The following is a 15,871-nucleotide window of genomic DNA, read 5'->3' as shown; positions in this document are numbered from 1 at the left end:
GGTTCCAGAGAGCACTGGGTACAACACTCAGTGAGTGATTTGATTTTTTAAAAAATATTTATTTGAAAGGCAGAATTAGAGATGCAGAGGGAGAGGGGGAGAGGGAGAGAGAGGTCTTCCATCCACTGGTTCACTCCCCAAATGGCCCCCATGGCTGGAGCTGAGCCAATCTGGAGCCAGGAGCTTCTTCCGGGTCTCCCACATGGGTGCAGGGGCCCAAGGACCTGGGCCATCTTCTACTGCTTTCCCAGGCGCGTTAGCAGGGAGCTGGATCGGAAGTAAAGCAGCTAGGACTGGAACTGGCACCCATATGGGCTGCTGGCATTGCAGGCGGCAGCTTTACCCGCTATGCCACAGCACCAGCACCAATTGATTTATTTTTAAAGATGTAATTATTGAAGAGTTGCACATGCACACAGCGCTTCCATCTGCTGGTTTACTCCCCAGATGACCACAAAGCCCCTGGGCTGGTCCAGGCTGAAGCCAGGAGCCCAGAGCTCCATACAGGTCTACCGTGTGGGTAGCAGGGGCCCAAGAATCTCCCCTGTCGTCCCCCTCCCTGTCTCTTCCCCCTCTTCCACGTGGGTGGCGGGGGCCCAGGCACTTGAGCTGTCACTGGAATCTGGATTGGAAGTGGGGCAGGCGGGACTCGAACCCGTACTCCCATCTGAGACGTGGGCGTCCCCGGTAGCAGCGTAACCCACTGCCCCACAGTCCGCAGCTGAACAGGGAGTTACTTTGAGAGGATGAAGAAACCCTGCTCTTCCTCCTCCGCGACCTTACTGAGCAAGGAGCCGGTTTCCTAAACTGACTCGTTCTGCTCCCAAAGGCGAGGATTTTAGCAGCCACACCCCGTCCGCGGGCTTAAAATGCAGGGCTGGCTGCCCTGTGCGGGCTGGAGAGCTTGACCCTGTTCCCTGGTTGCCTCAGTTACAGATCGGGGAACATTTACGAAGGCCAGTGGGACAACAGCCTGCGCCACGGGGAGGGCAGGATGAGGTGGCTGACGACCGGCGAGGAGTACGCGGGCCAGTGGGACAGGGGCGTCCAGGTGGGTGCAGCTGCGGGCGCGGGGTGGGGCGGGGAGGGTGGACGCCGTGCTGCCCCTCACATCCCACCGTCTCAGCCCGAAACGGGAGCTTTGCTAAATGTGGGAACTCGGGGGCCTACTGGTTGCTCTCAAACGCATTTCCTTGTTGATTTGTATTTTTAATCAAAAATATTTGAGAGGCTGAAAGAGACAGAGCTCCCATCCACCAGTTCTCTCCCCGATGCTGATGGCAGCTGGTGGGGGCTGGGGAGCACAGCCGGGCACCAGGCACCCAGTCCCGGCCCCCGTGTGGGCAGCAGGGTCCTGCCTACTGGAGTCCTCTCCGTTGCTGCCCAGGGTCGCCTGCCCCTGGACGCGCTGCTACAGTGGTCTCATTGTTCGGCTCCTCCCGTGGTCTCTCACACAGGCTGCCTTTGTGGAGCTCATGAGTGCGTGTGGCTCCTGTGAGCACCGGGACTGTTGTACCTTTGAAACCACCAGCTTCTTGTTGTTTGTCTTAGACATTCATCTGGTAAGCTGGGACCTTGATGGTCTCATAGTGTAGTTTCACATTTTTGTTTTTAAGATTCTAGGGCAGTCGCACAGGCACATATGGCCAACTCTGCACCTACCTTCCTTCCTTCCTTCCTTCCTTCCTTCCTTCCTCCCTCCCTCCCTCCCTCCCTCCCTCCTTTCCTTTCTCTCCTTTCTTTCCTTTCTTTCTTTCGACAGTCAGAGTGGACAGTGCAAGAGAGAGACAGAGAGAAAGGTCTTCCTTTTTCCATTGGTTCAACCCCCAATGGCTGCTACGGCTGGCTCACCGCGCTGTTCCGAAGGCAGGAGCCAGGTGCTTCTCCTGGTCTCCCATGGGGTGCAGGGCCCAAGGACTTGGGCCATCCTCCACCGCACTCCCAGGTCACAGCAGAGAGCTGGCCTGGAAGAGGGGCAACCGGGACAGGATCCGGAGCCCCGACCGGGACTAGAACCCGGTGTGCTGGCACCGCAGGCGGAGGATTAGCCTAGTGAGCCACAGCGCCGGCCTGCATGTTTCTAACCCGTGTGCAGTTCCCCGCTTGCCATGTTGCTCGGCCGGATAGCGACCTCCCCGTTGACTAGGAGTGGGGAGGAGGCCCGTGCTGCTGCTGCTGCTGCTGTCTGCAGGGAACAATCAGTGTGTCCTCAAGGGTGGGCTGAGCTGTCTGTTTTTCGTAGATGCCCGCTGTCAGATACAGGCTGCCCTCTCTGGTTCTCCATCTGGTGTTGGGCTCTGCCCCGTGCTTTCCCTGCCCCGGTCAGATGGCCACGTGGCATTCTCCAGTCCACAGATGAGTGGGACAGCACCGACGGAGCTCCGAATGTCGAGCCAGCCTTGCGCTCCGGGGACGCCTTCTTGGTCCTGATGCTGGTTTTGCCTCTGTACATCTTGCGGGATTCAGGCTCCTGATGCTTGGCTCAGCGGGGGTGTCAGTCCGCAGTCTCTTTCCCAGTGACGTCTTAGGGAGGTTTTAGTCATCGGGATGCTGTTGGGAAGTGTTGTCTTCAGTTTTCTGTCTTCTGGATGTGCCAGGGAATCAGAGTGGTTATAAAGTCCAGCGTCCTTAGTTCACGATGTGCTATTTAGGTAATCTGTTTCTTTTTTAAAAATGTGTTTTATTTACTTAACCGCTGTGGCAAACACCTGTTCCAGTACTACTACTACTACTACTTCTTCTTCTTCTTCTTCTTCTTTTTTTAAGATTTATTAATTTTGTTTGAAAGACAGAGATTGATCTTCCATCCACTAGTTCACTCCTTAAATGGCGGCAATGCCCAGAGCTGGGCAAGACGGAAGCCAGGAGCCAGGAGCTTCTTCCAGGTCTCCCATGTGGGTGCAGGGGCCCAAGCACTCGGGCCATCTTCTGCTGTTTTCCCAGGCCATAGCAGGGAGCTGGATCAGAAGTGGAGCAGCGGGACTTGAACCAGTGCCCATATGTGTTGCTGGCACTGCAGGTGGTGCTTCAGCTGCTGCTCCACAGTGCTAACTCCCCAGTACTTCATTTTTAAAAAGATTTATTTAATTTGACAGGCAGAGTGACAGAGAAAGATCTTCCATCTCCCTGGTTACCTTCCCAGATGGCCACAACAGCTGGGGTTGGGCCAGGCTGTAGCCAGGAACCCTCCTGGTCTCCACATGGGTGGCAGGGGCCCAAGCACTTGGACCGTCCTCCACTGCCTTCCCAGGTCCCTCAGCAGGAAGTGGGCTCAGAAGTGCAGCCGTGAGAGCTCTGAGTAGGGGTGCTGGTGTGGCCTGCGCCGTCTGTCTGCTCGAGTGAGCTCTGGAGGTGTGTGCTGTTTAATGAGCTTGTCCCCGCCACAGACTTGTTAAATGCATCGGCATGAAGTTGTGCATGGCACTGCCTTACTGTTCTCGTAGGTGGCATCTGTACTGCTCCCTCTCTCTCCTGGGATCAGTCACGATCCCAAAAGGCCAGTGTTGGTTTCATTGGTAGCCTCTGATGTTTCTGTTTCCAGTGGGGTTCTGCTTTGTTGGTTCTACTTTCTGGAAACTTTGATTTGAGACATTTCTTCTTTATTTAAAAAAAAATTTTCAATTAAAGACACATAGTAATTATATGAGAGTACTTCAAAAACTCACGGAATGGTGGAATTCAAAGATGAGTTTATTTTGGTGAGCTGATGTCTAAGCATGGTGTTTCCATAATTCGTACTTCCCATGAACATTTAAATTCGGTGTGCGAGGGAGGGAGCGCTCCCATCCCCTGCTGCACTGCCTCCCGTGACCAGAACTGGGCCAGGCTGAAGCCCGGAGCCAGGAATGCCACCTGGGTCCCATGTGGGTGGTGGGGACACACGTAGTGGACCGTCCCCTGCACGTTAGCAGGAAGCTGGATCGGGGTGGAGCTGCAATTCAAACCCAGGCATCCAGTAGAGATGTGGGAGTCCCAAGGGATGCCAGCTGCCCACCCTTCCCCCAGCTGAAGAAGACCCCTTGTGTTGTATGGATCTCAGAATTGTTTTGCTCCCAAATAGATCTTTCGGAGTCATTTCCCTGGGCTCTAGGAAGTGTCCTCCTGTGCCAGAGTTCTTGCACATCTGTGGGTGGGCACTTGGGTGGCTTCCCCCGTGGCTGTTTCGGATCACGCTGCTGTGAACACAGGTGTGCAAATACCTGAGTCCCGGCTCTCAATTTTAAAAAAGATTTATTTACTTATTTGAAAGAGTAACAGAGGGAGGTGTGGGGAGAAACAGGATCTTCATGTGCTGGTTGGTTCCCCCAATGGCCACAACAGCCAGGGCTAGGCCAGGCCGAAGCCGGGAACCAGGAGCTCCATCTGGGTCTCCCACATGGACGGCAGCGGCCCACGTGCTTGGGTCGTCATCCTCCGTCTTCCCGGATGCATTGGCAGGGAGCTGGAATGGAAGCAGAGTGGCTGAGACCTGAACTTGCACTTGGATGTGGGACGCCGGTGTCACAAGTGGCAGCTGAACCACAACACGCCCCCAGAGGCTGTGTTCTCCGGCCTTTCACACCGTCATTGTTTTTAGCCTAATTTTTAAAAACTTTTATTTATTCTAAAGGCAGGGAGACAGATCTTCAGTTCTCTGGTTTACTCCCCAAATGGCCACAACAGCCAAGACTGGGCCAGGCAGAAGCCAGGAACCCAGAACTCATCCGAGTCCCCCAAGGGAGTGGCAGGAACCAGAGACCTTGAGCCATCACCTGCTGCCTCCCAGTGTGCAGCATCAGGAAGCAGGGGTGGAAGTGGAGCGCAAACCCAGGCCCTGGGTATCAGATACAGGACGTGGGTCCCAAGCGGGGCCCCGACTGCTGTGCCACAGCTCACCCACGGGTGCTCATGTTGTACGGATCCAGGTTAAAAAGAGGAAACTGTTGCACGTTTCTGATGGCGATTTGCTCCCTTTCAGAACGGCTTTGGGACACACACGTGGTTCCTGAAGAGGATCCCCAACTCACAGTACCCCCTGAGGAACGAATATGTAGGGCAGTTCGTGGACGGGCGTCGCCACGGTCACGGGAAGCTCTACTACGCCAGCGGAGCCATGTACGAGGGGGAGTGGGTCTGCGACAGGAAGCACGGCGTGGTGAGTACAGGCGTGGCCAGGGACAGGGGCAGGTGACGTCAGATGGGCGTGGACAGCTTGCGACTTGCACAGGATGACTGTTGTGTTGAGACCGTTACATGAATTTTAAGATATCTGCCCACATCTTTTTTTTTTTTTTTTAATTTATTTATGTATTTGAAGGTCAGAGTTAGAGAGAGGGGGAGGCAGAGAGAGAGGTCTTCTATCTGCTGGTTCACTCCCCAATTGGCCACAATGGCTGGAGCTGTGCTGATCGAAGCCAGGAGCTTCTTCCAAGCCTCCCATGCAGGTGCAGGGACCTAAGGACTTGGGGCGCCTTCTGCTGCTTTCCCAGGCCACAGCAGAGCTGGATCAGAGGTGGAGCAGCCAGGACTCGAACCGGCGCCCATATGGGATGCTGGCACTGCAGGCGGCGGCTTCACCCGCTACACCATAGTCCCAGCCCCTGCCCACATCTTATGGTTCCCGTGTATTTGGAGTTTATTTGGTTTGTTGTGTGAGTGTACCTTAGGATGGTTTTGCTCTCACGTTACAATTCAGCCTTACCTGCCATCTGTAATAGCATGGGCTTCAGGGTTGGTTACAGTCAACAACAAACATCAGCACTCCCCTCCTGCACACAGTACCTCCCCCTACTGCCCCAAGTCAGCTTTGCCCTCGGGTTGTTTGTCCTGCTCGCCTAATTGCAAGATGGCTGCCAGGACTCCAGGCCTCACACTCACATCCCACACTACGCAGAGGAGAAACTCTTCTCCCAGCCGCTGTCCATGACTGTCTTTCATCTCCCAGAGCTGAACTGTGTCACTTGCCCACCTCTGAAACAGTGACTTGTGGCCTGGTTGACAGACACCAGGAGGGTCCTGTGTCGTGTGACGGGCACTTGGCTGGTCACGGCATCAGGCACGAAGATTTGGGCATGACAGAGAGAGGTGAGGAGGGAAGTAGGAGGGGCGGGAAGAGGAGAGAGGATTTTTCCATGAGACCTGGAGCCCGACCACAGGAGGCGGCTTAAACGTTCAGGGGAAATGGAATAGAAGATAAGTTTATTGTGGTTTGAGAAAGAAAATTTTATCTATTTGAAAGAGTTAAACAGAGGGAGGTCTTCCATTGCTGTTCACTCTCTGGAGCTGGGGCAGCCTGAAGCCAGGAGCCAGGAGCTTCCTCCTGGGTGCAGGGGCCCCAGCACTTGGCCATCAGCTGCTGCTTTCCAGGCACATTAGCAGGGAGCGGGGTAGGAAGTGGAGCAGCCAGGATTCGAACCAGGGCCCACATGGGATGCTGGTGTCACAATACCTCAAAGTGTTTTTAAATCCACACCCATGTGGGATATTTAAAATGTCCATAGAAATGTGTAGATTTTTCTTTGTACCAGAATCGACTTTCATCTTAGTGCCCTTTTGCCACGGCCGCTGCGGGAGTTGCCTATGCGTAGGGGAAGCCGAGGCTTCGGAACACAGCAGCCGGAAGCTCCGAGCCCTTGACAAGGCCAGCGCCCTGCCGCCCTGGGGTCCCGGGAGCGCCGCCCGCTGCTGCAAGCGCTCGCCTTCCTGTGCGCAGGGCCGGCTGACGTTCAAGAATGGGCGCGTGTACGAGGGCCTGTTCCACAGCGACCACATCGCCCACTTCGCCGAGCGCGAGGCCGACATCCTGAGTGGCCCCGAGCTGCCCTCGGAGGCCACCGTGAGGTGCAGGCGGAGCCGGTCCTCCCTCAGCGCGGGTAGGAGCCTGCCCCCGGTGCAGGGCGGTGGTGGTGGTGGTGGTGGTGGCGGCATTCGGCGTGGCTGCGTCCTTGACCAGGGGCCCTGGGGTCAAGTCCCGGTCTACTTCCCCTGCCTCCTGCTCAGGTGCACCTGGAGGCCGCAGCCGGTGATGGCTCCAGCTTGCTGGCCAGCCCCACCCTCGGCCCCTCCCTTTTTCAATTGCTTTGAAAAAGAAAGAAAACAAATTACTTTTTTAATCCATGGAGTCCAACTTGCAAATACCCCTAATGCCTCTGCTTCTGAGTCTTTTTTGTTTTATTAAAGATTTGAGAGGCAGAGTTAGAGAGAGATCTCCCATCTGCCGATTCACTCCCCAAAAGGCCACGATGGCCACGGCTGGGCGAACCCAGGAGCTCCGTGCAGGTCTCCCACGCGGGTGCAGGGGCCCCAGCACGTGGCCGTCTTCCCCTGCTGCCCCGGGTGCTTCAGCAGGGGGCTGGATTGGAAGCGACAGCAGCCGGGACACCTATGAGGGGCACCAGTGCTGCAGGCAGTGGCTTAGCCCGTGCCGCCACAGCGCCGGCCCCTGGGTCACGAGCTGGTGGGACGTGGCTGTCGCGGGTCGCTGGCCCTGTCACCTCGCTCCTCACGAGGACGCCCGCCCCCGTGTGCCCTCACCCGCCAGAAATCATCAGGAAGCTGGACGGCAGCGAGAGTCACTCCGTGCTGGGCTCGAGCGTGGAGCTCAGCATCAGCCTGCTGCTGAACAAGTACCCGAAGAAGGAGCAGCCCGAGGAGAGGCGGCAGGTAGGAGCCTCCCGCCACAGCCCCGAGAGGCCGGGCGCCGCGGGGGTCCTGTGTGGGGTGACGGGCGCCTGCCTTCTGGGGTCCTGTCGGGGCGTGGCAGCCCCACGCACCCCCACACTCAGACAGCTCTGAAGGCCGAGGCCGCGCAGCCTTCCTCCCGCGCTCGGTCTGCTGTGCGGCCCCACGCACGGCTGTCTGGGGCTCACGGGTGCACGGGACACAGCTTTGTGTGACCGGCACCTGTGAGGCCCTCAGAACAGTGGGGTGACAGCTGAATTCCACATCTCTGGGACGCAGGGTCTTGCGGGCCAGCCTCACTCTCGGCCCCTCCCTCTGTTTCGTGGACGTGGAATCATCGGAGTGAAAGCAGGAGCTGGGCGGGGAGACCCTGGGTCTCATGAACCTTCATCTCGCTTTCACGAGCGGTGCCAAGTCCAGACTTGCAGCCTTCAGCCCGGAGCTGTGGGGTGGACCTCGTGCCTGTCACGTGGCGCCTGGAGCTCGTTGGGTGGACCCCGCGCCTGTCACGTGGCGGCCGGAGCTGTGGGGTGGACCCCGCGCCTGTCACATGGCACCTAGAGCTCTGGGGTGGACTCTGCTCCTGTCACGTGGCGGCCGGAGCTCTGGGGTGGACCCCGCGCCTGTCACGTGGAGGCCAGAGCTGTGGGGTGGAGCCTGTGCCTGTCACGTGGCTGCCGGAGCTCTGGGGTGGAGCCCGTGCCTGTCACGTGGCAGCCGGAGCTCTGGGGTGGACCCCGCGCCTGTCACGTGGCAGCCGGAGCTGTGGGGTGGACCCCACGCCTGTCACGTGGTAGCCTCGGGATGTGCTCTCTTTCCAGGCGCAGAGTGCCTGTCGGAAACGGACGTTCCGTCTCATCCAGGACATTGATTTCATGCAACTTTTCCCTTTATGTCTAGAGCGGTGACCCACTGCCTGACCTCCCCTCCCTCATCTGAAAGGCAGTGTCACAGAGACAGGGGTCTTCCTTCTGTGGTTCACTCCCCAAATGGCCACAACGGCCAGGGCTGGGCCAGACCACAGCCAGGAGGCTGGAGCTTCCTCTGAGTCTCCCATGTGGGTGGCAGGGGCCCAAGCACTTGGGTCGTCTTCCACTGCTCTGCCCGGGCACGTGAGCAGGGAGTTGGATCGGAAGTGGAAGAGCTAGGACTTGGGCTGGCGCCCGTCTGGGATGCCGGGGCTGTGGGCGGTGGCTTAACTGTCCCGCTGCCGTGGCGGCCCCTCAGAGCAGCCCCTGCAGCCCAGGCTCTTGTGCACTGCTGGACTTGGTGCAGCTTGTCACGGCTTGTGCATCGGTGGCCGTGAGGTGTGTGGGCAGCAGGTTTGTTGCTGCCGCAGAGACGGGTGCTGTCCCACAGCGCCGGGCAAGGCGCCCCGTCCTCCACATTCTCTCCTTTCTTCCCCTCCGGTTAGACGCTGCCTCTCACTGACCCGGGGTCAGCAGGCTGAGCCCTGCCGTGGAGGCCAGTGCGGTTCCTGCGCAGGGTACCCGCGCAGACAGGTGTCGCGCAGCAGGCCTGGTCCTCCGCAGGTGGAATACGCTGTCCTGAGGAACATCACAGAGCTGCGGCGGATCTACAGCTTCTACAGCAGCCTGGGCTGCGACCACTCGCTGGACAACACCTTCCTCATGACCAAGCTCCACTTCTGGCGGTTCCTGAAAGACTGCAGATTCCATCACCACGGGATCACTCTTGCCGACATGGACAGGATACTGAGTGGTGAGAACCTCGGGCCCCTCACCTCCTGGGCTTAGAGGCGGCGCTGACACAGGGCTGCCTGGAAACCTGCCAGGAAGCCCCGAGGCCGGGGCAGGCAGGTGCTGGGGGAGGTGCCCCAGCCTTCGGGGTGGGGTCTGCTCCGTGGTGGTCTCGTGACACCACAGCAGGCACGTGGGACGTCCACAGCCCGGCTCTCAACGCTGGCCGCTGCCTGTCCTCTTGGCCTTCACATGTGTTTTCATTTTATTTGAAAAGTGGGGGGAGAGAGACAGAATGAGAATCTTCCATCCGCTGGTTCACTCCCCAGAGGGCTGCAGTTGCTAGGACTGGGCCAGTCTGAAGCCTGGAGCATCTTCCAGGTTGCCTACATGTGTGCAGGAGCTCGAGCACTGGGCCGTCTTCCGCTGCCTTCCCAGGTGCATTAGTAGGGAGCCGGATTGGAAGTAGAGCAGGTGGGACTTGAACTGTCACCCATATGGGATGCTGGTGCTGTAGGTGGCGGCTTAACCCACTATGCCACAACACCGGCCCCAAAATAATAAATCTTAAAATCGTTGTGGCCATTTGGGGAGTGAACCAGAGGATGGGAGAGGTCTCTTTCTGCCTCTGTCTAACTCTGCCTTTCAAATAATAACTAAATCTTTTAAAAAACAACTTGGAAGGTTTTAGTCCTCTCACCTGAATTCTGGGAAGCAGAACAGAAAACCTCAAATCATCTACTTTTAAATTGTTTAATTTTTTTTAAAGATTTATTTGAAAGAGTTACACAGAGAGCGGAGAAGCAGAGAGAGAGAGGTCTTCCATCCGATGGTTCACTCCCCAACTGGCCGCAAGGCTGGAGCTGTGCCAACCTGAAGCCGGCAGCCAAGAGCTTCCTCCAGGTCTCCCATGTGGGTGAAGGGGCCCAAGCACTTGGGCCATCTTCCACTGCTTTCCCAGGCCATAGCAGAGAGCTGGATCGGAAATGGGGTAGCCGGGTCTCGAACCGGCACCCATATGGGATGCCAGCACTTCAGGCCAGGGCGTTAACCCGCTGTGCCACAGCACTGGCCCCAACATGTTGAATTTTTTAGATACCCACTTCCCACCAACTTAAGTGCTTGAAAATGACTCAGGGTCCATTTAGAATCAGCAGCATTGATCGACTGCGGCCCAGACCCCTCCAAAACCCTGGGACCGGTCAGGTTTCCTGTCCTCAAACTGTTCACGTGGTACTTAACCCTTCGTTGGCTGCTCCAGGAAGTGAGCACCCTAGCATATTCTGTTCCTTGAATTGTGTGCCAGGAGCAAACAAGGGTAGGTTCTAGAAGATACTAAGCGGCTCCCTGCTGTTGGGATTTCAGCCAACAACGACGACATACCGTTTGAAGAAATCCATTCTCCGTTCAGGACGATTCTCCTGAGGGCCTTCCTGAACTACCTGCTGCAGCTGGCCTACCACATTCACCACCGAGAGTACCAGTGAGTATGCGGGTGGCGGGCGGCGGGCGGTTCCCCCGGGCCCTGGGGCGGCTTCCTTCCCGCAGCGCCTTCGCTTCGGCCTCTCCCTCTCCATAGACGCTGGCCGACCCTGAGCTCCCGCTTAGCACGTGGGAAACCCTTGACACCGGAGTCCTCTCGGTACTGGTGACGGCTCCCGGGTCACAGCCAGCTCCCCCCGCTTAGGTGGGACTTCCCTGTTTCCTGAAAGCAAAAGTGATATACGCAGGCCTCTCAAGGAGCTGATTCTGAAGTGATTTTGGACCCACGGGGTGTTGCCAGGGTAGCCCCAGAGCTCCTGCACACCCTCGGGCCAGCTCGTCTCCCACAGCCCTGGCACGTTTGTCCAGGGCCGCACGCCGCACTGTGCACTGTGCCGTGAGCCCCGGCTCCTCCATCCGTGACGGTGTCCTGGACTTTGTCTTTCACGACACACTGGTCTGTGATGCGGTCACGTGTCCCATGAGTTTGGGTCACACCGAGGTCGTGGATTTGGGGACGAATGCCGGGGAGGCGCTGTGCCCTTCGCTCATGCCCTAGCAGGGGGCTGAGACACGGATCCAGCGATCCCTGATGGAAGAGGGGGCTGCCAGGTCCTCCTGCTGTGCACTTGCTGTTCTGTCTACGCGCTCTGTTAGAGCAAAGTTCCCCGGGGAGCGGGGACTCGGGCGCCGCGGCCTGGCGGGAGGCTGACGCCACCGTCTGCTCGCAGGAACAGAAGCCCCTCGCTCTTCCTGTGCTTCACCCGGCTGATGACCGAGAACATCCACCCGAACGCCTGCCAGGTCAAAGGTGAGCTCCCAGGGCACGGCCGTCGGTGGCCAGCCCCCGTCCCAGTCTGGGTGATTCTCGTTTTCCCTCCAGGCAATCTGTTCAGTGAGCAGCAGCGGACGCTGTACTCGATGAACTACATCGATAAGTGCTGGGAGATCTACGTGGCCTACTGCCGGCCCGGCGCCGCCCCGCCCCACGAGCTGACCATGAGCGTGCGGCACTTCCTCTGGATGCTCAAGGTGGGGCTCCGGGGCTGAGTTAGGAAAGGAAACGTTCTCGCTGTCACACACACCACGAGGAGAAGGACCGGGGGAAGTCTCACGGCCGCTCTGCGTGTCCCGGGTCTCCCGGCAGGGGAGAGGCGCTGGCCCCCGCCGCCATCCCCCGTGCAGACTTGGCCAGCAGGAGGAAGACGGGAGGGTGAATGAAAGTCATTTCTAGAAACGACTGCTCATCAAAAAAGTGACTTAAAGGTTACCCTGGTTTGAAAAACAGCCACGCCTTATTGACACGAGGTCTAGTGATCATGGGCAGTTTTGTTCCGTGACACCTGTAACTTGCACTTATGGCATTGGAAGTGGTAAAACCGAAAGGATGGAAGATTAACGCCGAAAACTGACAGCAAACGCGGTTTTTTAGCACGTGAATTGGGGCTGGGGTCTTACCCCGCTGTCTCTGTCGTTCACTCTCCCCCTTCCATCCCTCGGAGTACGGCCAGCCACCCTGGCTCAGACTGCGGCTCCGCGCCAGGGTTCCTCTGGTGTAGAGGCAGTGAGAGAGCCTCGGCCATGCAAGATCCAGGTGTTTTGTGCTGTGCCAGGGCCGCGGGTGGTTCTGGGCACTTATACGCTGTGTGGCTTCACGCAGTCAGCGTGGCCCCTGGCCGGGACGTCTCCCATGCGCCTTCCTCTGGAAACCTGAACACAGCCGTCCTCGCCTCTGGCACCGGGAGGGCATTGCACACCTGGGTCACCTGCTCCCCCACTTCTCTGTTGATGCCAAAAAACAAATACCAGGGAACCTGGCTGCTGCTTAGGAAGGGAGAGAGTGCCGGCCCAGAATGCTTTGCAGAACTATCAGTTTTTAAGATGCTTTTTCTGGCACATTTTCTTCAAGTCTCCTGTGGACAGGTGCGAACATGAAGTGTGCAGCTATCTAAGTAGAGACAGTGATCTCAACTCTCCCACAGGACTTCAAGATGATAAACAAGGAACTCACGGCAACCAGGTTCGTGGAGGTGCTGGCAGAGGATAACCCTGTCATCCATGACGGGATTGACAGCAACCTGGAACTTGAGGTTTGTGAACAGGGGTCGGGGTCACCAGGGGTGCGAACCCAAAGACCCAAAAGCACACACCCGCCCTCGACTGCGGCAGCGATTAGTCTTAGAAGGCTACTCAGGGAACAGTGACTAAGAAACCAACCCCTCTGTTCTCCTCTGTTTCAGCTGGTTTTCCTGGAATTCTTTGAAGCTCTCTTGAGCTTTGCACTGAGCTGTGTTACTGAACGAATGAGCAGATCCTACTTAAACGTCTCCTACGATGATTTGTGTGGAAACAAAGATGGAACTCTCCAGATAGTAGTCAATCAGGTAACAAATAATGTCTTGGGATTCACACAGCAAGGAATGGGCTTCATAAAAACTATGTTAGGCTTTTGTATTTTCCCCATTTTGAAAGAAGTGTGTTGGGTTTCTTTTGTAAGTTATGGGACGCGCACTTCCCCGTCAGGATCCAGGGAGCAGACTCCTGGCCCCGGGAGTGGGAGGTGTCGTGAGGGTCAAGGGCACACAGACGTGCAGGGCGGAGGTCGAGGGCACACAGACGTGCGGGGCGGAGCACTGGACTGTAGCGGGGATGTCTTACCGTGAGCCGCTTCGCTGTGTGTACCGAGCGTTGGTGGGAGTGAAGGCCGGGTCCCAGATCCGAGCTGAGTGCCCAGGAAGTACAGTCAGGGCCTGGAGGGCAGCGCTTGCCCGTATGCACAGACTGGAAGCCCGAGGCCTTGGTGGAGCAGGCGAAGGGTTGGCAACTTATGAAGGATCCAGGCTCTAGGACAATTGAAAATTTTTGTTGATTTGCGTTCCCAGTGAGTGGGCTCGCCTGAGCCCTGACACTGCCTTGAGGCTCCTGAGCCCCACGGCCACAGACACTCGGATGAGGGAGCTGCTTGCTTACCTTTGTCCGAGAAGCGTCCCTCACCAGGAGCCCCTTGGATTCCTCGTGGGGAAGCCGAGAGCTTCGTGTACCCACCAGGTCACCAGGTGGCTGATGGCTTTGCCGAGTCGTCCGAGAGCCTGGTCCTGGGCTCTTCTCTGAGGGAGTGGCTGTCCTTCGATGTCACACACGAGTCCGGCAGCAGGGGTGTGCAGTGCTGCAGAGGGAGAGCAAGCTCTCAGAGACAGGACAGGTCACCGCAGAGCCAGACAGCGGTCAGTCCAGCCCGCAGAGACGAGCATCACAGAAACCCAGTAGCACAGCACCCAGAAATAAAGGCAGACGGAGAGTCCTGTTCAGTTGGTAGCAGGTGGCCTGTTAGCAAAGTCTGGTCCTTGTCAATAGTGCTGAACCGAGGACGGAGGCTGACCTGGGTGGTGGTGCTCGGTCAGGGTGGTCCGGGGCGTCTGAGGAGTACAAAAGGGAGGCTGTGCCGCAGAGGACGTGGCTACCAGCAACTCAGGACTGGACGCACGTGGGTGCCAGAGCCCGATGAGTTCAGCACGCGCTGGGCCCAACAGGATGTTCTGCACAACGAGGCAGCTACAACGCACGTGGCTGGGACCTGAAGGAGGCCACGCATTGTGCTGAGACTGGGAGCGTTCCGTGAACCACGGTGCGGCCTGCTCAGCCCGGGGCCCGCGCGTACTGTGCCCCTCTGCACCCTGTGACAGCAGCAACTTCCGCTGCCTTCCAAGGCCGCTGTCCGGGATTCACAGGCGAGCTTTATTTCACGAGCTCAGCAGATAGCTTGTCCACCAGAGCACCACCAGGGGAAGAGGATGTATCCAACACAGTTACACTTTCACCAGTGCACAGAAAATCCTTAAGGCGACAGAATTAACCTGCACCCTTGATGAGCGGGACTTAACACTGTCAGAACATTTATCGGGGCCGGCGCTGTGGCTTAACGGGGAAAGCCGCCGCCTGCAGAATATAAACTGTTCTCAACAGCACCTGGAACGTTCTCCAGGATACCACCACGTAAACTAGGGCACAAAACGTCTTGGCCTGGTAGAAGACTGAGAGGCGGGCAGGCCTGTGGTGTGGTGGTTCACGCACGGCACCAGACGCCCACAAGCTCCATCAGACTCTGCCTGGTTCAAGTCCCAGCTTCCCGGCCACTGATGCCTCAAGTGGCTGGGCCCCTGCAAGCCGCGTCGGAGACCTGGGCTGTTCTAGCTCCTGGCTCCCATCGGGCCCACCCTGGCTGCGGCAGGCATCTGGGGCGTGAACCGGCGGATGGGCGCTCTGTCTGCCTTCCAAGCCAACAACACTGTTAAGGATTTGAGATCAGAATGAGTATGTTTTCCAGCCACAGTGCAATAAAGCTAGCAGTCAGTAACTAGAAACCAATGTAAACCCCAGACATGCGTGAAAATTAAACAGCTTACTGCTGAAGCCAGTGGACGGAGAAGGAAATCAAGAGGCAGGCGAAGTTTAGTCCTGCAGGTAGAGGCTGTGTCAGTCTAGCACTGGCTCCTGACTCCACTTCCGGCCAGTGCTGGCCCTGAGCGGCCGAGCTAACGGCTCAGGTGACTGAGTCCTGGCCGATGGTGTGCGAGGCCCGGAAGTGGAAACATAACCTATTGAGACCTGTGAGGGCCAGCATTGTGGCACAGCGTGTTAAGCACCAATCCTGCAGTGCCGGCATCCCATATGGGCACCGGTTCTAGTCCCAGCTGCTCACCTTCTGATCCAGCTCTCTGCTGTGACCTGGGAAAGCAGTAGAAGATGGCCCAAGCCCTTGGGCCCCTGCACTCACATAGGAAGACCTGGAGGAAGCTCCTGGCTCCTGATCAGCACAGCTCTGGCTGTTGCGGCCAACTGGGGAATTGAACCAGCAGATGGAAGACCTCTCTCTGTCTTCTTGCCTCTCCTTTGTGTAACACTGACTTTCAAATAAATAAATGTATATATTTTTTAAAAAAGATCTATGAGATACAGCCAAAACTTTGCGAAAAGGGACATTTATAACCATCCACACCTACATCAGAAAAGCAGAAAGATCTCCATGTACC

At 57.4% G+C, this 15,871-nt stretch overlaps 1 protein-coding gene and 1 long non-coding RNA gene across 2 annotated transcripts in view; one reads left to right on the top strand and one right to left on the bottom strand.

Moving 5' to 3' along the window:
* The window catches only part of LOC133751005 (radial spoke head 10 homolog B2-like), a 37,510-nt gene that overhangs the window by 7,408 nt on the left and 14,231 nt on the right, over positions 1–15,871 (top strand). Inside the window, exons 6-15 of the mRNA XM_062180852.1 lie at positions 931–1,051; positions 4,958–5,134; positions 6,692–6,851; positions 7,520–7,641; positions 9,192–9,381; positions 10,725–10,842; positions 11,573–11,652; positions 11,725–11,873; positions 12,824–12,931; positions 13,082–13,225. Of these exons, the coding sequence (XP_062036836.1) occupies positions 931–1,051; positions 4,958–5,134; positions 6,692–6,851; positions 7,520–7,641; positions 9,192–9,381; positions 10,725–10,842; positions 11,573–11,652; positions 11,725–11,873; positions 12,824–12,931; positions 13,082–13,225 (1,369 nt within the window). The remainder of the gene's footprint in view (positions 1–930; positions 1,052–4,957; positions 5,135–6,691; positions 6,852–7,519; positions 7,642–9,191; positions 9,382–10,724; positions 10,843–11,572; positions 11,653–11,724; positions 11,874–12,823; positions 12,932–13,081; positions 13,226–15,871) is intronic.
* LOC133751007 (uncharacterized) lies at positions 11,868–14,927 on the bottom strand. Its single transcript, XR_009864752.1, has 3 exons — positions 13,812–14,927; positions 13,500–13,684; positions 11,868–12,925 (listed from the first exon to the last, which is right to left on the bottom strand). It is a non-coding gene; the product is annotated as an uncharacterized LOC133751007 (long non-coding RNA).

The sequence above is a fragment of the Lepus europaeus genome, chromosome 21 (assembly GCF_033115175.1).
Source record: "Lepus europaeus isolate LE1 chromosome 21, mLepTim1.pri, whole genome shotgun sequence".
In the NCBI taxonomy this organism is placed as follows: Eukaryota; Metazoa; Chordata; class Mammalia; order Lagomorpha; family Leporidae; genus Lepus; species Lepus europaeus.
Note: the sequence above shows the minus strand (reverse complement) of the source record. Positions and strands in the feature narration are given on the sequence as shown.